Source organism: Rhincodon typus, chromosome 16, assembly GCF_021869965.1.
Source record: "Rhincodon typus isolate 14 chromosome 16, sRhiTyp1.1, whole genome shotgun sequence".
NCBI classification, from domain to species: domain Eukaryota; kingdom Metazoa; phylum Chordata; class Chondrichthyes; order Orectolobiformes; family Rhincodontidae; genus Rhincodon; species Rhincodon typus.
In genome coordinates this window covers 19142972-19166353 of record NC_063347.1, presented here as the reverse complement: position 1 = coordinate 19166353, position 23382 = coordinate 19142972, and the positions used below count along the sequence as shown (strand labels likewise).

Genomic DNA, 23382 nt, shown 5'->3' with positions numbered 1-23382 from the left:
TCTCTCCCTATTTATTTCAGAACCCCCTTCCCCTCCCCCATTTCTGAAGAAGGGTCTAGGCCCGAAACGTCAGCCTTCCTGCTCGGCCTGCTGTGTTCATCCAGCTCTACACCTTGTTATCCCTGTTTTATCAAGATAATAATGCTTTGTTTTTGATCTTCCAGAATTCTCCAGATTTTTGAATGGTCACTGCAGATTGGAAGGTAGCAAAGGTAAGCTAGCTGTTTGATGAAAATCAGGGAGGGAGGAAGATAGAACAGAGAAATATAGACCAGTTTGCTTTCCATTAGTAGTCGGAAAATGCTGAAATCTATTTTAAAAATTCAGAAGATGATCAAGCAGAATCAATGGGAAATTGTGTTTCACAAATCCATTCGAGTTTTTTGAGGTTGCAAATCAGGATAACCACTGGATATTTTGATTCACAAAAGCATTAGGTGAGGCACTACATACAGTCAACACTTGTGAAATTGACTGTATTGCATTAGCTTGGATTGAGAATTGGTTAAAGGACACAAGCCTGGCCTGTTCAACCTTTCCTCATTCAACACCCTATCCATTCCAGGTATCAGTCCAGTAAACCTTCTCATAATTACATCCAACTCATTTACATCATTCTTTAAATAAAGTGAATAATACTATGTGCAGTACTCCAGATGTGGCCTCAAAATGTCCCTGTATGATTGAAACATTAGCTACCTCCCTCCTTTTGTAAACAATTCCCTTCAAAGTAAATGATCACATTCTATTCACTTTCCTAATTACTTACTGTACTTGCATTCTAACCTTTCACAGTTCATGGACAAGGACACCCAGATACCTTTGCATCTCCGAGCTCTGCAATCCCTCTCTTTTTAGGTAATGCTTCTTTTTAACTTCTTGCTAAAACAGACAATTTCACATTTTTCTCTAATCTGTACACCATTTGTCACGTCTTTGTTCACCCACTTAATCTATCTATACCATTTTGTAATCTTCTTGTGTCCTCTTCACAACTTTCTTTCATAGCTATGTTGGTCTCACCAGTAAATTCAACTTACATATCTTCCATCCCTTCATCCAAATCGTTTCTATAAATTTTGAACAATTGAGGTCCCAGCACTGATCCCTTAGCATACAGTTTGTTACATCTTGCCAACCTCGAACAAAAATCCATTTACACCTATTCTACGCTTCCTGTTAGCCAGCCAATCTTTTTTTTCATGCCATTATGTCATCCCATACACTGTAGACTGTTATTTTCCACAATAACCTTTAATGCAGCACCTTATCAAATGCCTTCTGGAAATCTCAATTAAATATATCTACTGATTCATCTTTATCTGCAGCACATGCCACATCCTCAAACAACTCCAATAGTTTGTTAGACATGATTCTCTTTCATAAAACCATGTTGACTGTGCCTGATTACATTGAACTCATTCAAATGGCCTGTTATAACTTCTTTAATAATAGATTCTAACATTTTCCCTGTGATGTTAAGCTAAATGGCCTGCTTTCTGTACCCCTCCCTTTTTGAACAATGTAACGTTCTCTATCTTACAATCTAATGGAGCATCCCCAAATCAAGGGAGCTTTGGAAAATTAAAATCAATACATCAACTATCTTCACTAATCACTTCTTTAAAGACCCTAGGATGGAGTCCATCAGGACCCAGGAATTCTCAGCCCACAGCTCCAAAAATTTACTCAGTGCCACTTTTCCTGCATGTTATTTGTACCCTCTCTAGGTGAAGACTGACGCAAAAGGCATTTTCAATTTATTATTAACTCAGTCTTGGAGCTCTGTCCACAAAGCAGTCCTACATATGCCTCCTTTATATCAATACAGGGAGCTCATTAACCAGTTAACACCAACTGCTTGCATAACTACATTCACTATTAGCGCCAATAAACCAGGTGTTTAATGGATATGCTGGACTTGAATTCACATAAGCTCTTAGGCTCTGAAGAGGCTGGAAAATTAGGAAAGGTGAATTCAATCCAAGTGTTTTGTAATTTATCTGTTAATGGAGACAACCTAGAGGGTGGTGGTACAGTGATTGTCATCAGTCTGAGAGGGGGTCACATGGGGGCCACAGGAGTCTGTTTAGAAAACGCTTCTGGTCAACGTTTTCCTAAATGATCACTAATTAGGAGATAGGTGCATAGTGATGAAATTTGCCAATCATACAATGCTAAATGAAGGTGACTGGCTCCAAAGCTGAATCAGATAAGCTCCAGACAGAGAGGTGGAAAATAAAATTCAAATAAATAAAAAATTATAAAATACTGTGTGTTTGGGAGAATACAGGATTCTGAAAAGGCCTATAATTTAAGTGGAAAGTGAATAAAGTGGACTGTTAGGTCCAGATCCTGGGCGAAAATACCCACTTCGCTAAGATTCCAGGCAGGATACCCCAACCTGTCAAGCTCCCACTGAATGGGGATGAACTGGCTCCCAAACTTTGTTCACCGACCCGCTCAGTTGGTTGTAACAAGGTTAATCTAAATAAGATCACTCACCTTGTAGATACCTTTCTCCCAAAGCTAAATGAACTTATCTTTTAAAATGTGCCAATTTAACAAGGCTTCTTGAATGACAGAGAGAGTAAGTTTATCAATTACTGCACACGAGTAGAAACACTAACACAATGCATATAAACACAGATTAGAAATAGGGTTGAGCCCAAAAAAACTGTTAAAAAGCAGAAATACGGATCGGTCTTGGAATTATTCATGAGGAGCAGAAGGTTGAATGTGTTATGGCAGCTGCAGTGGAGGTTAGCTGCAGGGTCAATGTTGGTAGTTGAAAAGTCAGTTTAATGATCCTTAGTTTTGCAGATTGGTAAAGATTCCATAATCTGATTCCCTTTGACCAAGATCAAACTCTAGCATTCAGAGTGACAGAGAGGCCTTCTGTTGTCCTATTTTCCTTTTGTTTGGCTGCTAGCTGGCTGACTTCCAGCACTAGAGTGAGAGGAAGTCTTTACCTGCAACACAGATGTGACTTTCACAGCACACTAATGCTAGAACGAAGCCAGTACACACAAAGCTTTTCAGTTCTCTAGAACACTCCTAAACAGTTGTTGAAGTTCTGACCTTGTATAAAACCTTTGTTATCATTGTAGTCGCTGGAGATCACAGTCCAGACCGTTTGAAGTTTCTTTGGCATATCCATGTGTTACATTCCATCTCATGCAGAATCTTCATCACATCGCTGAATTTACAGTTATGGTCATTTTGTCTCTGTAGTATTCCTCTCATTAAAAAAAGATGATTTTGGAATTAAGAGCTAAAAACACCCTCTGTATTTTGGGATTCCAACACATTGTCATAACACTATGACAAAGAGATATGGGGTCCTGAAGCAATCACAGCAATGGTCAGTTGTATTCAATCAAATGAATCTGGTGTTGGAGCCTAATGAAAGCTCAACATTTAGCAGAAATGGCATCTGCATTAAAGGAGTCTCTGCAAATTTCTAGTCATTGCAGCACCAAAAGGATACTGCTGCTATTAAACAGAGATTAAAGATGACGATCATGCATAAATTAAGCATGTTCTGATATTAAAAGAAATTTAAGAGACATTGTGTTTGCTATTTCTGGGGTTTTAAAGTTAACTTGTAAGTGGACTGCGCCAAACGTTTGCACTGTCCAGAACAGTAGAACCGTGAACAGCCTGTGCTTCTAAAAGGAACATTAATTCAAAGCTAATCTGTGGAACCATCATTCCAGTGAGTGCATGGTAAATGTACAAAATGGGCTCCCTCAGGACCTGGTTAAAGTGTTTATTCATTCAAATGCAAATGAAACAGATTTCTTTCACGCAAATAATCTTTTTGGGATACGTAATGAATGATTTGAGACATGGCATATGGTAAGTGGAGCATGCTTCGGAAAAACAACCATCTTTGTTTCCCAAAGCAATCCACCACTGGGGGTTTTCCTTGTTTCATCTCGGAGTCTGTTGTAGACTAATGGAGAGAAACTGATTGCCATGAACAGTAAACAATCTCACTATTGGTATACCAAGTGAGCACAATGCTAAAATGCTGGAGGCAGAACCACGATTTTTATTGTGTGTTGTAATTCCTATATGGGTCCAATTAATAGCAATCAGCATTTGCTTTTCATGCTTCCAAAATCATTCCTTTCTCATTTACTGTTGGTGCCTACTTTATCTCATCTAAACTTTAAGTTACAAAAACCTTGTATCTAGCGTTTTGACATCTGTTAAGAGAATCCCAAATCACATCACAGATAACTCATTAGTATAAAGTGCAGCAACCTTTAGGGAGGCAAACACTGCAACCTACTTTCAAGCTGCAATGGAATGAATTACATTTTTGATGATCGTTGTGATTGAGGGATTGAAATTTGTTGAAACACCGCCCGTCACCTGTTCTTCAAATAATGCTCAAGATCCTTGACATCTACCTTAACCAGAAAAGTAAGCTGAAAGGCAGCCTCTCCATTGAGCCTGATTCACTATTCAAGAAATCTATGGCCAATCTAATTATGGCCTCAACTCCATTTTCCTGCCAGCCCCACCGAACTGAGATGATGAGGAATTTCTTCAGCCAGAGGATGGTGACTCTGTGCAATTCATTGTTGCAGAGGGCTGCGGAGATCAAGTCATCGAGTGTATTGAAGACAGAGATAGATAGCTACTTGACTGGCAAGGGGGTCAAGAGTGGATAAACAACTCTCGCTCAGTCTTGAATGTTTTCAATAATTTAGTCCCCACTGCTGTTTGGGTAAAGAATTCCAAAGATTAGTGAATCTGTTAGAAAAGAAATTCCTCCTAAGTTCTATTCATTTCCACCTCATTGAGATTGACTCTACCACAATCGATTACATTTACTGATATGAATGGGTAGGGTAAAATAAGACACAAGCTTAACATTAAGTTTCAGTAACCATGGCCGAGCAACAACTTATTGTGCTCGTACTTAGTTACATTTAAACCCCAGATCTAGAATGAGGTGAAAGAATCAAGCAAGATTACATGAAGTAATTTTAACCCTCGCCAATGGGCAAAAATTCAGTGAGCATTAAAATCAACAGGGTGACTCAGCCACTAAAGTCTTATCTGAATCACTCATCTATGTTAATTTGCTCTTAAATAGAATTATTTAGAATATAAAATATACAGCATAGAACCAGGGCATCCATTTCAAGTGACCAATATGAGTGGCCTGACCGAGATCTTCAAGATTATGACCATTTTTGATATGGTAGATGTAGGGAAGATGGTTTCACTTATTAACAAATTCAAAAACCAAAAGTCCTACATATAAGATAGTGTTAATAAATACATTAGCAATTTCTAACAAACAGCTGAATCACAGCAGTTAAGGGGCCGTTAGCAATACCACATGAGGTGGAAGGTTAGAAATGAATTTACAGGAAGATTGAAGGAAGGAAGATTGTGTGGAGCGTAAACACTGATCTGGACACATTGAGCTGAATGGCCTGTTTCTGTCTGGTGACTGCTTTGTATCCCGACTTCATGCCATCCTATCAGTATTGGAACAATGTTACAGTTCCTTTCTCCACACTGATGCTGCCTCCCGTGCTGAACATTTCCAGCATGATATTTTTGTTTTATTCAAACATAATACTTTCTTGAGTATCCAGAAAGATGTCTGCCTTGATGATGTGCTATAACTTCATCTCCATAATGAAATAATAAACTACCTTTGAAATAAGAGCGACAATATTGATTAGATTATTACCATGTCCCTGGCTGAAAAGTCTGAAGGTGGATAAATTACCCAGGATTCTGAAGGAGATAGCTGAGGAGATTATGGAAGCATTGATGGCGATTTTTCTGGAATCACTGGAGTCAGGGAGGGTCCCAGAGGATTGGAAAGTGGCTAATGTATCACCCCGGCTTAAGAAGAGAGGGAGGCAGAAGATTGGAAATTATAGGTTGCTGGAAAGATTTTAGAGTCTATTATTCAGGATGAGATTGTGGAATACTTGGAAATGCATGGCAAAAGAAGCTAAGTCAGCACGGCTTCATCAAGGAGAGGTCATGTCTGCCAAATCTGTTTGAATTCTTTGACGAGATAGTGTGCAAGTTATACGAAGGAGAGTCCATGGACATGATTGATTTGGATTTTCAGAATGTTTTTGACAAAGTGCTGCACAGGAGGCTACTAAAGAAGATAATTGCCCATGGTGTTAGTGGCAAGGTACTAGCACGGATAGATGATTGGCTGACTGGCGGAAGGCACAGTGGGAATAAAGGGGTCTTTTTCAGGATGGTAAACGTGATGAGTGGTGTTCTAAAGGGATCAATATTGGGACAACAACTATTCATGATATAAATTATTAATCTGGAAAAGGTATCAAGGGCATAGTTGCTATGTTTGCAGATGAAACAAAGGTATATGGAGGGACAGATAGTGCTGAGGAAGTGGGGAGGCTGCAAAAGGACTTTAACAGGCGGAGGGGAGTGAGCAAAGAAGTGGCAGATGGAATATAATGTGGGAAACTGTGAGGTGAGACACTTTGGTCAGAAGAATAGAGATAAACTATTTTCTAAATGAAGAAAAGCTTCTGAAGTCTAAAGCCACAGAGGGACTTAGGAGTCCTGGTTCAGGATTCTCTTAAGGTTAATATGCAGGTTCAGTCGATCGTTAGAAAGGCAAATGCAATGTTAGCATTCATTTTGAGGGGGCTCGATTGCAACAGCAGAGATGTACAGCTGAGGCTGCTTAAGGCTCTGGTAAGACTGCATTATGAAAATTGTAAGCATTTTGGGCCCTCTATTTCAGGAAGGACATGCTGGCATTGGAGGGAGTCCAGAGGAGATTCATACTTACGATCGTAGGAATGAAGGGCTTGTCATAGAAGGAGTGGTTGAGCGCTCTGGGTCTATATTCAAATGGAGCTTAGAAGGATAAGGGGAAATCTTACAGAATACCAAGAGGCCTGGATAGAGCGGATTGCTCTAGTAGGAGGACCAAGGGCACAGCCTCAGGATGAAGAGACAACCCTTTACAACTGAGATAAGGAGGAATTTCTTCAGTCATAGAGTGATGAATCTGTGAAATCCACTGTTCCAGAAGGCTGTGGAGGCCATGTCATTGAGGGTATTTAAGACAGAGATAGATAGATTCTTAATCAGTAAGGCAATCAAGGGTTATAGGCAGAAAGCAAGGGAATGGGGTCGAGAAACAGATCAGCCATGATCAAATGAGCAAAATGGACAAATTCTGCTCCTATATCTTCTGGTCTTTTGATTCTCTATCAATGATATGTTGACAAACTTGTATTTTCACTGAGAGAACCGCTTTGTGAAATGGGTGGCAATATGGGGAGAGCCCATATTGTCCCGAGTGCTGTATCACTAATGTCCTGGAATCCAGCTAGACAGTAAAATTGCAGGGCTTGTTCATGTTGTTGGCTGCTTCCCATGAAATATTGAATGCAATCTATGGCCCAGCCAAGCAATGCATCTGTCATCTGCATTAACCCTGTGGTTTGTGAGATTTGACAAATACCTCCTGCTGTTGCTTGGAAGGAGCAACTGATTATAGTCTCTGTCCTTGAAATTGTTTCAAGGTTTCGCTGCACAGGTCGGTCATGCTTTCATTTATGGTTTCCATGTAGCTATGATCACTTTGACCTTCATAGAGTCGGTGGACTGGTCCACATTCAAGATCTCAATGGCCAACCTAAATGAGTATGCTACTGCCATCAGACTTCATTAGCGTGTACAAAAACAGAAATTGCTGGAAAAGCTCAGCAGGTTTGGCAGCATCTGTGAAGAAAAAAATCACAGTTAACGTTTCGGTGCGGTGACCCTTCCTCAGAACTGTTCTGAGGAACAGTTCATTCAGACCTGCTGAGTTTTTCCAGCAACTTCTGTTTTTGTTCCTAATTTACAGCATCCGCAGTTCTTTTGGTTTCTATTCATTAGCGTGTAGGTGACCACATGCCAAAGAAGTTAATCCAAATTTTCCCCAACCAGAAACCATGAATGAACCAGGGAGATCCACTCCCTACTGAAGTCCAGGTCTGAGTCATTCAAGTCAGGTGACCTGCCCTATACAGGAAATCCAGGTACATCAGGGATACCAAGAGGAGATACCAAAACTAAGCTCGAGTCCCAGGCTAGCCACATGGTCACCCTTCAGTTGTGGCAAGGCTTACACAACATAATGGGCTACAAAGCAATGTCAAACAGAATCACAGGCAACAGTACATCCCTACCCAATGAGCTCTATGTATTCTACATTATCTTTGAACAGAAGGGCAGTGAAACAATGTCATCTATCTTAACAGCCTCAGATGCACCTGTACTGTCGGACACCACCACAGATGTTAAAATCAGCCTTCTGGAGGGTGAACCCATGGAAAAACGACTGGCTCGGATGGGGTTTCTGGCCGTGCATTCATTTTTTGTGTGGACCAGCTAGTGGAAGCATTCACAGACATCTTCAACCTCTCCTTACTACGATCTGAAATCTCTACCTGCTTCAAGAAGACCACCATCATCCCAGTACCAAAGAAAAATCATTGTGGGCCTCGGTGACTACCGCCCAGTGCCTCTGACCTCCATAATATGGAGCGCTTCAAGAGGTTGGTCATAGCTCACATCAACTTCAGCCTCCCAGATTGCCTTGATCTCTTGCAATTTCCCTTCCAGCACAACAGATCCACGGCAGACGCATCTCCTTGGCTCAATATCTGGAAAACAAGGATACCTACCTCAGGCTCCTACTAATTAATTACAACTCCACCTTCAACACCATAATTCCGAACCAACTCATCTCCGAACTCCTGGACACAGGTCTCTGTTTCCCCCTCTGTAACTGGATACTTGACTTCCTGACCAATAGACAGCAGTCAAAAAGAATAGGCAACAACACTTCCTCCATGATAATTCTCTATCCCCGGTGCCCCACAAGGCTACATACTCAGCCCTGTTCATCAAGCAAACCAGACTCCATCTATATTTCCCGCTACATCGGGAAAGCAACCAACATAATCAAAGACTCTTTCCACCCAGTTATACTCTCTTCCACCCTCTTCTGTCGGGCAGAAGATATAAAAGTTTGAAAACATGTATAAAAGAGATTCAAGAACAGCGTTATCTCTGCTGCAATCAGACTTTGAATGGATCTCTTAAATGTTAATGCTGATATCTCTCTGCATCTTCTCAGCAACTGTAACATTGTATCTTGTAAAGTACTATCTGCCTGTAAAGCACAATCAGCAACATTTTTCACTGTACCTCGGTGCATGTGACAATAATAAATCAAATCAATTTATATGTAAGTGATGGCATAAATATGACTTCATCCCAAGCACGTTAGGTGTAAGTACACTTGCCTTACATGTCTCCACAGTTGCATCTAATCCCAAATTAACCAGCAGTTAGAATGCCCAGTAGGATGCCACAAGATGGTACTGAGGCTACAGGCAATTTGAATTCCCTTGGCAAACACTCCCAAGATGGAAATAGCTTTAGAAAGAAATCAGTGGTATAGACACAATTAAACAGGAAACAAGCACCAAAGGGTATGGCACAGTAAAAATTGCAAAGGACCAATAAGAGAAAAACACTTCTATTTATATAGTGCCTTTCACAACATTAAGGAAGTATTTCCAAGGTGCAGTCATGGCTGTAAAATGGGATACATTGCAGCTAATTTAACTCAGCAAACTCTCACAAACAACAAAGCGATGATCACCTGATATTCTGGTTTAGTTGTGTTGATTGAAGGATTAGTACTGAAGGACACTGGAGGACTCTTCACAATATAAGTTCTTTCATGTCCATCTAAGACAGGGTCTCACTTTCTCATCTCATCCATAAGACAGCATCTCCAATAATACTGCACTGGATCATCAGCCTAGATGTTGTGCTCAAGTTACTGGAGTGGTTTTTGAATCATGAGCTTTCCACTGAGGGGTTATTGTGCTACCAACTGAATCATGTAGTCTAACTACTACCAGCAATTTTTCCAGTAAGGGCAGTGAGTGAATAAATTGTTGTTCAAGTGCTCTTGACATTACTGACAAAAAAAACCTCAAAAACATCAAAAAATAAAGCTACCAACAGAAATCCAACAATTAAAACATGCTCTAAACTGGTAATGAACACACAAAGTTAAAAGGGTCAGACCCTTAAAGATAGATCCCTCACTCATTGCTTCCCTTCAGCCCTCTTCAGCTGGACAAAAAGGAAACCCAAGTCTATCTTTTTAAAAATAGAAAGTCAAGTTAGAATACATTTTAAATATTTTAGGCATTAATGGACCGTTGAGAGAGCATTGCTTACTACTAAAGTGCTGCAGATTCTGAATCTTAGTCAGGACTTTCCAACTAGATGATTAATGCACTATTCCAAAAAAGTGCCCATTGCCAAAGAATACACTAAGGTATTTCTGAGCATCCTAATGCTATCTGGTCTGAAGAGGAACCCATCATCAACCGACTGCGGCATTTTTGTACTTGGGTGCCCCATTGGCAAAGAAACTTAATCCTGGGCCTGTGTCCACGGATGCACTGGTTCATCAGGCAAATTCCCGAAGGAATCCTGCAGCTACGAAGGGAGGTTGGAGATTTGATATGGTGGGTCACCACCGCTTTCTCTCCTCACTGAATATGTTACTCAAGTTACTAAAGGAAATCATATTACTGCATCAAAAGAACCCAGTAATTATTGTCAGAACTATCATTAGGGTAGTCAGAAATACAGGATCATAGGAACTGTAATAATGAATTAAAAAGTAGGTTTAAATTGTACGTAATAAACAACAATAACTTCTACCGATTGTAGGTTAATACAGACATATACCATGACGAAGAAATTATTGTTCAAATTCCTCAATCTTCCGTGAAAGTTTTCCAATTTTATTAAATTTGATACATTGCCCTTGGAACACAGCTCAATGCAAAAAGTGACAAATTTAATAAAAATCCACATAACAGGCTTGCCAATTAATATTTTAGTAAAGTCTTGCAAATCATGTATTTGATGTCCTATACCCAAGATCAAGCTCAAAGCAAATAAATTCAATGTGTCTTCTGGAACAGTCTTATTTTTTTAAAAAAAGGTCAAGTTGCATCACAAACAAATGTCCATTTTGATGGAGCATAGATACTACAGAGAATGATGATATACCTGTGAGGAAACTGCAAATGACAGCTTCCAAGGATGAGATTTAAAGTTTCAGACTTTATGCCATGCTGTCAAATTACAGCCCAATCTAGATCGTGCTTTACAATTGAGAGAACCTACCACAAATATCACAGCAACATTCATTGTACAAAGCAAAGTGGTAGTCCTTGAACATCATCGCCAGGCACTTCGGCTCTATTGGAGAGCAATATCAGCTAGATCCATCATATTGCTCAAAATGACAAAGAAAATATGCAGCGAGGGTTTATATTTATCTGCTTAAATGCTGTACGCTGCAAAGGTATGGTGATTATTTTGGGAAGGGGTAAGAAAAGCTTTTAAATAGGTGCTATGCTTTGAAAACATACACACTTAAAAGTTAGGTTTTAATCCACAAAATGGGGGCTAATTAGTATCTGCTGTGATTTAAACTTGCCTGGAGATACTAAAATGGACACCTGTAGGTTTGGAATTGAAGTGCTGATTAGGAACAAATTTTCATGAAACAGCACATCTAACCGAGCAGACTCTCTTCCAATCAAGGTGTAGAATGTGCTGGTTAACACACAGCGGGAAATTTTAGGCTGGCTGAGGGACACGGTACACAGGTTCCAAGAATAGTGCAATGATCTACTTGATGGCGTGCTTTTATTGGAACAAAGATGATCTCAGGACACCTCTGTCTTTGTTGAGAGATGACACATTGGGTCAGCAACTTCTCTTCAGTGGGTCCTCTTTATCCCCAGTAGAATTCCTCATGACATGAGCAGCTGCAGCACCTACAACTTTCTAAGGATGACAGAATCACAACAACTGATCAGATACTACACACAGTTTCTATCATGAAATGCCTGTACTGGTCACCCACCAGCTGAAAGCTGAGAGGGTGAAATTCCTTCTTGCTTACGAATGCAGCGAGCCACTCTGTCAGTGCCCTGTTGCACACTTGGATGCAGTCAACAATGTGCTGCACTTGAGGGATCCCCCTACGCTGGAGGCAAATTCTACTGCTCTCAGTTCTTGTATGGCCCTGTCGGATCTGAACTCAATACAATCGATGTCCTCTCAAACAGAATATCCATCACCTCCCTTATGCTGCAACAGGAAGTCACCAGTGATGTCAGCTCCAACCCTTTGGAACACTTACACGGCAAAAGAGGATCCATGCCATGGTCACTTTGGCAGCTGCTGGCAGAAGCTGCCAACATGTCTGATGGGGATGGTGGTTTCCCTTACCCGAGAAAAAAACTGCACTGCCCCCTGTGAGAAGCATCCTTCTGCAACACAGGTTCGCTGTTTGACTCAACTGTTAAGTTGTTGTCAATATCTGCTGTGTGGACAATACTGCCTTCATTCCCTCCTAACTCTGCATCCAGCACCGCTGCAAGTTTCGACCAATGGCTCACACTTGTTGAGAGAGTAACTGCTGTTCATTCCTGTTTGACTAGCCAAGCTCCGACTCCCCATTTGGCTTTCCATCTCCCGGAGTGATACGATGGCTACCTGGGCAGGCCCACCCACCACTGCTTTAGGTGCTTGGGTGACTCTTGCCCAAGTGCTCCAGTGCCCATTACAGCTATTTCTATGTGACATTTGCACACCCAACAGCAATTACGTGCCACTACCTGAACAGCTCTCTCAGCCACTCCTCTTAACTGCACCAGAGTTAAATGGACTTGTCTTTGTGACTCTCTCCTACCATGATAAGTCCTCCTACTCAAGGATCTAGTTGTGAACATTTGTTCTCCCAGTGCCTGCAAACAGAAATTACTTTGGCCCTTTAAGAAGCTTTTGAATGCCTTGTTTCCATATTGAATTGTTGAACTTCTGCAAGCACAACGCATATCAATCACGTAGTGCTTATGTCCTGATTTCCTTCACCAGATATTGAAAATTCTGCCTAAAGGATGCACCGAGGCACAAAAGATTTTTACCATTGACATATGTAAAGACGTATAGGAAAAGACCAGCTGGTCCACAGGGTCACTGCCATGCAGTCGAGTTGCAACCAGACAATGTGACCCTGTAAACTCCACCAACTGGGAGTCACATCATCTCTTAGGAAGAGACAACCAATCTGTACATCCACAGTGCACTCCACACCTCTGCCACATTTATGATCAAAAATAAGGTCCAGGAGGGAGCACAAACATGTGATAATTATCTAAAATCCCTACCTAGCTTCTCTCTGCAGCAGACATATGGCAGAGGCTACAACCTGACAAAAGCACAGTAACATGCAATTTTCTGCTTGTCATCATCACTACATTCTGAATGTTCACCTTCAGCATGACACAATACAGGTCTGGAACAAACAAAACTTTGAAACACCCTGTATAATTTGCATTGTACTATTTTAGCAAAATTAATGCACACATAATTGTCACGATAAACACTTGCAATAAAAAAAAACTTTATCATATTCCATCCAGGCATGATTTATGCTGCAACACAAACCCAGTGAAATGTTATTTTTTAAAACATCTTTCTCAACTCAGTATAGTTATTGCCATGATGAAAGTGACAAATTAAATATCATTTATAAATGTTTCTACATATATACCACATACGCATACATGTTTATAGCCAGTGTACAAGAGCAGAAAGTAAAATACTGCACTTACTTTCACTTCTCTCTCCAGGTGGTTGATAAAATGAGAGGCCCAAGGATATAATGGCTGCAAGTTCTAGGATGATAAGGGTCACATCTTGTAGTGCTTCCCAGATTAACTGTAAGAAAGTTTTTGGCTTTTTTGGAGGTATAAAGTTTCTACCAAAAATTTGTCTTCTGTTTTCAAGATCTGCAGGATTGCCAGCTAAACCTGTAGAAAAAAAACTGTAATTTAGCAGAAGTGAAAATATTGATGAAAAATTACAGCTTGTTGTGTCAGAATTACGATGTTAACAGTAAAGTTTGCTTAACTTTCCACTTGTGAACAATACCATTGGAGCTAAAGGAACAGATTGAGGAATCAATTTTTCACACAGTTGACCAAGGCTTTGAGGCAATTTTAACCCCAATTGCCTGTTGAAGCACAGCAGATGGGCAATTAAATTAATCCGAATAAGCTTTTCTGCCTAGAGCCACTAGGAGCTGGCAGGTTTGTACTTTAACCTGCTTTCCATCCATTTTTGTATAGACATGTCAGGACCTGATACCGTCACTGAAACCTGGCTACAGAGTTTACTCTGTCACCTAACCACTAGCCATGACTTCCTTGTCAGTATGATTCTAAGGGAATGAGGGTTAAAACCAAAAAAAGTGTAAAAGGTCAAATTCATCATTTTTATTAAGCTTCCCATATGGGCACAGGAGATTTGCTTCTCTGTGCCATTAGCAAAGTGTGAAATTCTCCTGTTGCTAGCTTGCTCCTTGACCTTCATCAGTCGCTAAACCACTGCAAGATGACCAGGCAGCTGATCTCAGCACTTACCCTCAATCAGCAGGTAGCCTCTAGTCCATATCATTGTCCTCCACTTCTAGAGGCTTCCCACCTGGAATGGTTGAGAAGTCAGCAGGTGGGGTTTAAATGAGGCCAATGCCATTCAAATCGGCTGGCTCTCATTCTGCCACGAGCAAGCAGGGGATTACCTTGAGGTATCGTATCTATCAGAAATCCAATACCTGTTAATATTCTTTGTAACTTATGTGCTATTACCTGTATAATGTGCATTTAAATTTATCAGAGCTAGGTAATCCTGACTTATTGAACATCAGACAATAGGAGATATAGCAGGAAAAGACAAGACAGCCCACTTGAGCCTGTTCCACTATTCAATACAATCATGGCCAATTTTCTGCCTCAACTCCACCTTCTTACCCATAAGACCACAAGAGGTTGGAGCAGAATTGGTCCATTCAACCAGAATACTCTACCTTGCCATTCAAACCATGGCTGATATGTTTTTCAACCCCATTCTCCTTCCTGCTCCCCAAAGCCTTTGATCCACCTGTCAAAATCAAGAATTGATATCTATCTTAAAGACACTCATTGACTTGACTTCCACAGCTCTCTGAGGCAATGAGTTCCACAGATTAACTACCCTCTGGCTTAAGAAATTCCTCCTCATCTCAGTTCCAAAGGATCAACACTTCCCTGGTGCATACCTTTGGCAATGGTTTGATTAATCACAGTGGGTTTGCCAACCAATCAACTTTTGTAAAACAGGACAAATTGTTGCTGTGTTTGAAATTTGGTATTCTTGTGTCTATTCTGATAACTGCTAGATGAAAAGCTTTAACAATGTTTCTCATTATTTCAGCAATATTGAAAACTATTCATAAAAGAACAAGTAAAAAACAAAGTGTCAGCTAAATAGTCTTGTGACAGTGTATATTGGATTGAACTTCCCTGATCCATGATAGTTGAGCTTGGAGGTAACGTGGGGAAAGGAGATCAGAAAAACAAAAGAAAAGCAACAAAAAGATGGCTTGCCAATCTATCATTGTTGCTGACAACATTCCTAGTGTGGAGCTGGGAAGCAACCCAATGGAATAGTAGTTAAGATCCAGTTAGAGACAATTTTAAAGGCATCAATGATATTTTTCACCAAGTGAGAGACCATCAAATCCAAATGCTCCAGGTACAAAAAGGAAACCGTGTTCATGGAAGTCCATAACTTTGATTGAAACCAATTGAGATGTACAATGTGTGATTGATAAGTATTTTATTATCCTTTATTTTGGATTTTAGATTTTATCTAGTGGCATGGGCTTTGGTCTATTCCTAGGCAACATTTTAATGATTAATCTGTTGGCATTTCTGCATCCACGGTGATTTCACTTTAGAAACAGATTCAGAGAGGCAGTCTTGGACGCTAATAAGAATTTGTTTACTTTGGGAGAGTTTTTAAATAAGTGATCCATTAGACTTTCAGTTTAAAAGGTCAGAGACTGATTGTTTTCTTTCCTCCTTTTTATTAGGAAAAATATTCATAACCTGAAAAAAGCTCGTCAGGTTCAGTTTGGGTGGTTTTGCAACAATCCTGACTGAAGCTGGCTATTTAAAATAGTTGCTCCTGAGAAAGGGAGCTAGCTCAGAACTATTTAGGAATAGATTATCTCGATGTAAGAAATTTTGTTTTAAGGTTTTGGATCACTAGTGTTTTGACAAAGGGTGCTTTTGAAACGGAGAAAGTCTTAGTCGAATTTTATGAAAATTCAAGGAATAGTTTACTAGATTCTCAAGGTTTGCAATAAACTAAGGCCTATAGACATGATAAAGAAAGAAATTCTCTCAGGTGAGTGTATTTTAAAGGAATGCCGTTGGGATTAATGGGATTGCAATTTACCATATGTTCTAAAATCTTTTAAAACTTTTATTAGATGTATATACTTTCATTTATTCCATTTTATCTTCATTCCTTTTGGTAATAAACCTCTATTATTGTTAAAACTAAATCTGCAGCATTGTGTTTGTGTTTCAGTAAAGAAAAACCACCTTGTTAAAACCAAACAATATCAAAATATGACACATAATGCTAGAGTTCAGTCTGAAATCTGACATGTCCAGTGATGACATCAACTAGGAACGTAACTCTAATTTATTGGAGTGATTTCCTCTCCATCCTGATTGATCTACTCAGTTTGTATCCCTTTAATGTGAGTAATGTGCAGACGTGCAAGGGCCCTTCTCCATTTTCCCTGACTTGCTTCAATAGCATCTGCCTTCCCCAGTAATGCTACTGGGCCTCCGGAGTTATCTTGTCTCAGATAGGATGAGCTTTTGTGTGGTTTATCAGGAGGCCATCTACAGATAATTCCTTCAACAGCCTCACTTCCAGCAAATGTTGCCTTGGACCTCCATTCATTCCCAGTGTTGAGATCCTAAAGCCCATTGTAAAATCCACAAGGCTCGAACAGGCTAGCTAATAATAAAATAAGATAAATCCCAATGATTTTAGAAAGGAATGGCAGACACACAAATTCAGCCAACCACAAGAATGAATTCAACAGAGTTTAGTTCTAAAAAACAGTTTACCATAGCACTTTTGAGACAACGGAAATAAAGAGTATTTCCGAGTTTTAGCTCAGAGACCGTGAGCACTGAAAACAAAGTTGGCAGCAAATAATATTTTCCAGATTTTCCTCATTTTCCCAAGGTGTCACAATTTCAATTATAAAGAACTCAAATAGCTGCGGCTGTTGCAGTCAGTCCCTCAGGCTGAAATTTTCTATGCTATATTGCATCATTGAAATCACTCATTAAAAAGCAGACTCCATCAGTATGTCTAAAATATTCTTCCAGATCTTTTTGTCTGCAACATCTTCTTCATTAATAGGCATATACGTAGTAAATGTAGCTGCATGAGGTGAGAAGTAATGACTTAGTTCACAATTAAAACTAGCCCGCCAATATGTGAATCAAAGGTCAGCCTGACATAACACAGTCTTTAAGGTGTCTAAATGATTCACTTTGCCCACTCTCCTTTGAAATTGGCTCAAATGCTATTGGTAATAGCATGACAATGAACATATTCTGAGCTTTACGTAACTATTTCCTTTCAATGTGGAGTTTACAGTCCTCCATTAAACTCAATACAGCAGTAAAAAAAATCTTCAGCTGGACCTTGGATATAATTTGGTTTGTGTTGCATTGAGACCTGATGGCAAGCAAAATACGCTCAATTTTCTGGTCTGCTAATTTGTATAATTATCCACTTTTTCAAATGAGGACCAGGACGACACCATTTGGAAAAGAAATTTCTTAAGAAGTCAATTTAATAGGAGCAATTAAAAGGGAACAGTGGGGACTCAAAATTTTCAGAAAACATTTGTAAGCATTAAAAGGCATCTTAAGGCAAAACTGTAACATTACCAATCTCAAGAGTTAAGGCTAAAGACTCACCGAAGCAAAAGTCCTGGTATTAAATGAAACCAAAAATTTACAAGAAGTGCCTTCAAAAGCATAAAGCACTAAATCAGAGGATATTGCAAGTGCTCTCCTGTCTCTAGGTCCACTGAAGATGACTCAATTAAAATGAGCTGTAAAAATGATATGCCACCTTTCCCCAACCCTTTTTTAATAGGTATTGGAAGCTCCCCAGAACTCCACACAGCAGCTAAATAATTTCCAGAAAAGTTGTAAAGTTGAAATCCTGCTGCATTCTCATTATCCTCATTTTTTCCGATAATGTCCTTCCACTGTAATTGTCCTCATACTGCAGAGAGGCAGCCAGGTAACCTACCGCAAACGTACTATCACCAGGAGGTATGAATATTTGAAGGATTATTCCTCCGAGTAGTGCCTTGTATGCATTTTAGTTGCTGTGCTGAAGTATGAGATGAGGAATACGACCTTGAAAGCAATTCTTCTCAAACTTAAACTAGTTCACTATTCTTCCTTCCCATGGGCGTCAAGATCTGTAAAGGCGCCTCTCACAGCTGCTCTTTATTCTTAAATTCATGCTAATCACGGATACTGAATCATTGAGGGCACCAGCAAACTCTGTGTATCACACAGATTGATTCCAAGAGGACAATTTCTTTTTTCTCTTCAAATATGGATACATTTAGGCAGGTTATCTTTTCACCGGGTTCCTCAGGTCATACTTATACATTGGAAAAATGGGACACTGCAGCCTCAAGAGCTATCAGCTGGATTCATCTTTTCTCTGACTGCAATGCAGCAAGCCTCTGAACACAGGTAGTACATATATAATAACTCAATGTCCTTTGCAATTTCCCATTATTCATGTAAAAGGCTTGGTCTTTTAGGATTCACACTTTATTGAAGGCTAGTCTCATTAATATGGAGCTCAAAACAGGTCAGCACTGTACCAGAAATAATATACACAGTGAAACATAGCCTTCAGTTAAAGACAATACTGGGTCTTACAAGTATCTTTTTAGATGAATAGTAAATATACTGGGCTGAATTTTGTTGCGATAGCAGGAACCAAGTCATCAGGGCTGAAAGTGAGAGGTGATCCCACTCTAGCAGCCGGTGAAAAATGACTTAAGCCCCAGAGGAGCATACGTTGCTCTCTCCTTTGAGAGAGACAGCTGGTAGTGGGTTTAACCAGAGTATCGCCCCTACTGGTTTGGAAACCTACCATCCTCATTCAACCCGTCTCCCGCTCTCCCGCACTTCCGCCCTCACCCCTTCTCTTCCCTCCCGCAACAGCGATAGGGTTCCCCTTATTCTTACCTACCATCCCACCAGCATCCACATCCAGAAGATCATCAGATGCCATTTCCGCCACCTCCAGCAAGATGCCACCACCAGACACATATTCCCCTCCCCTCCCTTGTCCGCCTTCCGCAGGGACCGTTCCCTCCGGGACACCCTGGTCCACACTTCCATCACCCCCAACACCACCCCACAGTCCTACAGCACCTTCCCCTGTAACCTGCAAAGGTGCAACACCTGCCCATTTACCTCCTCCCTCCACAGTATCCAAGGGCCCAAACATACCTTCCAGGTGAAGCAAAACTTCACCTGCACTTCCCCGAATCTAGTCTACTGCATTCGCTGCTCACAATGTGATCTCCTCTACATTGGGGAAACAAAGCGTGGACTTGGCGACCGCTTTGCAGAACATCTACATTCTACTCGCAAAAAAGACCCTGAATTACCTGTTGCCTGCCACTTCATTGCACCATCCTGCTCCCTGGCCAACATCTCTGTCTCTGGCTTGCTACAGTGTTCCAGTGAAGCCCAACGCAAGCTGGAGGAACAACACCTCATTTTCCGCTTGGGGACCCTACAGCCCTCTGGACTCAATACTGAGTTCAATAATTTTAGGGCCGAAACTCTCCCATGTCTCAGCCCCCCACCCCACACACCAGGCCTTGTTACCACATAGCCTGCCATTACACACCCCGTGTTGTTAGTCACTAACAGTCCCCATTAACAACTACTCACCCTCCCAGCCTGATCGTTAGCAACTCCTTTGTCTGTCCAACTGTCTTTCTCTCCCTTCGGGCTCTGTCCTATCGTTTACTCTCCTACCCCACCCACCTCCCTATTTTCTGCATATAAACTGATGTTTTCCCAGCCACCATCAGTTCTGAGGAAGGGTCACCGGACCCGAAACGTTAACTCTGTTTTCTCCTCCACAGATGCTGCCAGACCTGCTGAGCTTTTCCAGCAACTTTGTTTTTGTTCCCGATTTACAGCATCCGCAGTTCTTTTGGTTTTTATCCTCATCCCTGGGACTGATGCAGGAGTTCCTCAGAGTAGTGCCCTAAATTGAACCATCTTTATATTCAATGACCATCCTTCAAAAACAAGGTCAGAAGCAGGGGTTTCTATTGACAGGCAATTGTTTTGAACTCCTCAGGGCCATCCCCACATGCAACAAGATCTGTATAACATTCAGCTGATGAGTGGGAAATAGCAGTCATGCCACGCAAGTGAGATAGTACCATCTCCAGCAAGAGAGAATCTAATCATTTCCCCTTGATATTTAAAAGCATTACTATCAGGATCCCCTGCCAACAATGATCTTGAGGATTACCACTGAGCAGAAACGTAACAGAACCAGCTATATAAATAACATGGCAGCGAGAAAATCAGTGAATGGGAATACCGTAATTAATAATTTCCCTCCTGTCTCCCCAGACCTGCCCCATCACCTATAAGAGACAAGTCAAGAGTATAATGGAACACATTACGCTCAGCCTATTAAAGTAAAAGCTGCCATAGTCCTAATGACCATAGGACCGCTCTCTAATTAGACAGGGATGACTGGAGGTGATAGTTGAGGAGAGTCCTTCATGGTAACCTCAGTCAGTGCAGGAATTGGTACCATTTCTATCAGACTCATTCTGCATTGCAAACCCACTGTCCAGCCAACTGAGCTAATGGCACCCCCTCAGCCCATTAATCGTCAAAAAATTCAATCGTATCCACAAGAAACGTGTTGAATTAGCATCCCATCCACCACTAGGGCACAGTGACGGCAGAGCATACTGTCTACCGTGAGATTTGAAACAATTTCACGGGACTCTTTCAACATGAACTTTAAAGCCTAGAAGGACAAGGACTGCTGGCATACAGGAACATTATCATTTGCAGGTTTACCTCCAAGCTGAAAACGATCTTGGCTTGAAATTATATTACTGTTCCTTCACTGTCATTGGGTCAAAGTCCTAGAACTCACTTCCTGGAAGCACTGTGGGTGTACCACATGGACTGCAGCAATTCGAGAAGACAGCTTCAATTGGGCAAATAAGGATGGCCAGCAAATACTGGCCTTACAGCAATGCTCACTTTCAATGAGGAAATAAAAACAACTATAAAACCCTAATTAAAGTTTCACCGATTAAGCAAATGTTTATCACCCATTATACCCATTCCTTCATGCTCTTGTGAATAACATACAGAATTTAACTCACTTAGAATTGTAACAGAGTATCTCATTTAAGCAAAATAATACCACACAAATCGTTTTGCAAATTAAAATGGGCATTGTCCTTATTCATTATCCAGGGTTACAAATTATTTCCAGAATGTCTTGTTGTAGTAGCATGTTAGCACTTGTATAACAACAATGACATGTGGTTAACATAGTCTCATAATTAGACGATGCATTGTGCCTCAAGTATCGCCAGCTTCTGTTTCATTATCAGTATTTACCATTAGAAAACAGGGATACAAACCATCAGTGTTACCTAAACGAAAACGTCATTTTTTTCTCATGTTGCTTGTTGGATATTGTAGAAAAGGAAGATTATTTACCAACACTAAAGTGATCATTCTTTGAACAAAGCTCTCCTACTCGTCATAGGTCTGATTTTACAGATCACATGGCTTTGTGAACATTTAGACATACAATTTCAGATTACTGAAGCCTTCTGTTTTATTCTAAGTGGGTCTGTTTCCAAACCTGTGTGAAACTTCTTTAATGATTTCAAGAAGTAGGAAACTGAAGCCGCTACTACCAAAAAAAAAAATCACAGTAGTATTTGCCTTCTAATAACATCACATATGGTGCACAGACATAACAAGGTGTAGAGCTGGATGAACACAGCAGGCCAAGCAGCAGAGGAGCAGGAAGGCTGACATTTCGGGCCTGGACCCTTCTTCAGAAATTCTAGGCCCGAAACGTCAGCCTTCCTGCTCAGCCTGCTGTGTTCATCCAGCTCTACACCTCGTTATCTCAGATTCTCCAGCATCTGCAGTTCCTACTATCTCTGAAACATATGGTGCACACACTGAAGGAACTTTCTCATAGGACTTCCAGCAAAAGGTGAGTTTTTTCCCACTAGCTGATACAAATATTTTTATGTCAAATGTTTCCATTGCGACCAACTTGACTTTAATTACTTTTTTCTATAAATCATTGCTTTCAGTCTTTCCAAGATAATAGAAAAGTGCCAACACAAAGTTAGATGTGCAGCAGGATTTGTATTAATCAAATTTTCAGAGCCATTATCCCAAGACTTTCTGACCTGATTTTCTGCTTTGTATTGGTCAGTGTTGGAAGGAGTTGATTGCTGACCATTCCATTTCTGAATGCTGCATATGTGATCATCCAATGCACAATCAAATTAGTAGGATGCAATAATGCCCAACTCAACCAAACCATTATATTTTTTCTCTTAATAATGACTCACTACATCCTTACTTTTCTTTTGAATTCATGTCAGATGGTATAAGTTTTCTTTTTAATAGACTAGTATGCCATAGGCAATCATTCCTTCCAAATGTAGCCACTTCAGCGTTGCTTCCATCCAATTTAATTCCAAATTCCAAACAAGAAATTGCCTGTGACAACAAGGCGCAGAGCTGGATGAACATAGCAGGCCAAGCAGCATCATAGGAACACCTCCTGACTCTCCAAAACCTGTCCACCATCTACAGGGCACAAGTCAGGAGTAGAATGGAATACTACCCACTTGTCTGATGGGTGCAGCTCCAATAACACTCAAGAAGCTTGACACTATCCAGGACAAAGTACACTCTGTTGCTATCTACAAGACATGTGCAGAAGTTCACCAAAGATCCTCAGACCAACTACCAAACCTATGACCACTTTGCTCGAAGAACATGGGCAACAGATAGATGGGTCCATCACCACCTGCAAGGTCCCCTCCAAGCCACTCACCATCCTGACTTGGAAACATATCACCATTCATTTCCTGTCACTGGGTCAAAATCCTGGAATTCCCTCCCTAAGATCACTGTGGGTCTACCTACAGCACTTGGACTGCAACAGTTAAAGAAGGCAGCTCACCGCCACTTTCTCAAGGGCAATCAGGAATGGGCAATAAATGCTGGCCAGCCAGCAATGCCCACATTCCATGAG

At 40.7% G+C, this 23382-nt stretch overlaps 1 protein-coding gene across 17 annotated transcripts in view; it reads right to left on the bottom strand.

Annotated features, from left to right (window-relative positions):
• atp2b2 (ATPase plasma membrane Ca2+ transporting 2) overlaps positions 1–23382 on the bottom strand; it is a 627627-nt gene that overhangs the window by 276144 nt on the left and 328101 nt on the right. For all 17 annotated transcript variants that reach the window (XM_048606377.1, XM_048606376.1, XM_048606378.1 and 14 more), the window contains exon 3: positions 13752–13949. In XM_048606377.1, coding sequence (XP_048462334.1) covers positions 13752–13949 — 198 coding nt within the window. The remainder of the gene's footprint in view (positions 1–13751; positions 13950–23382) is intronic.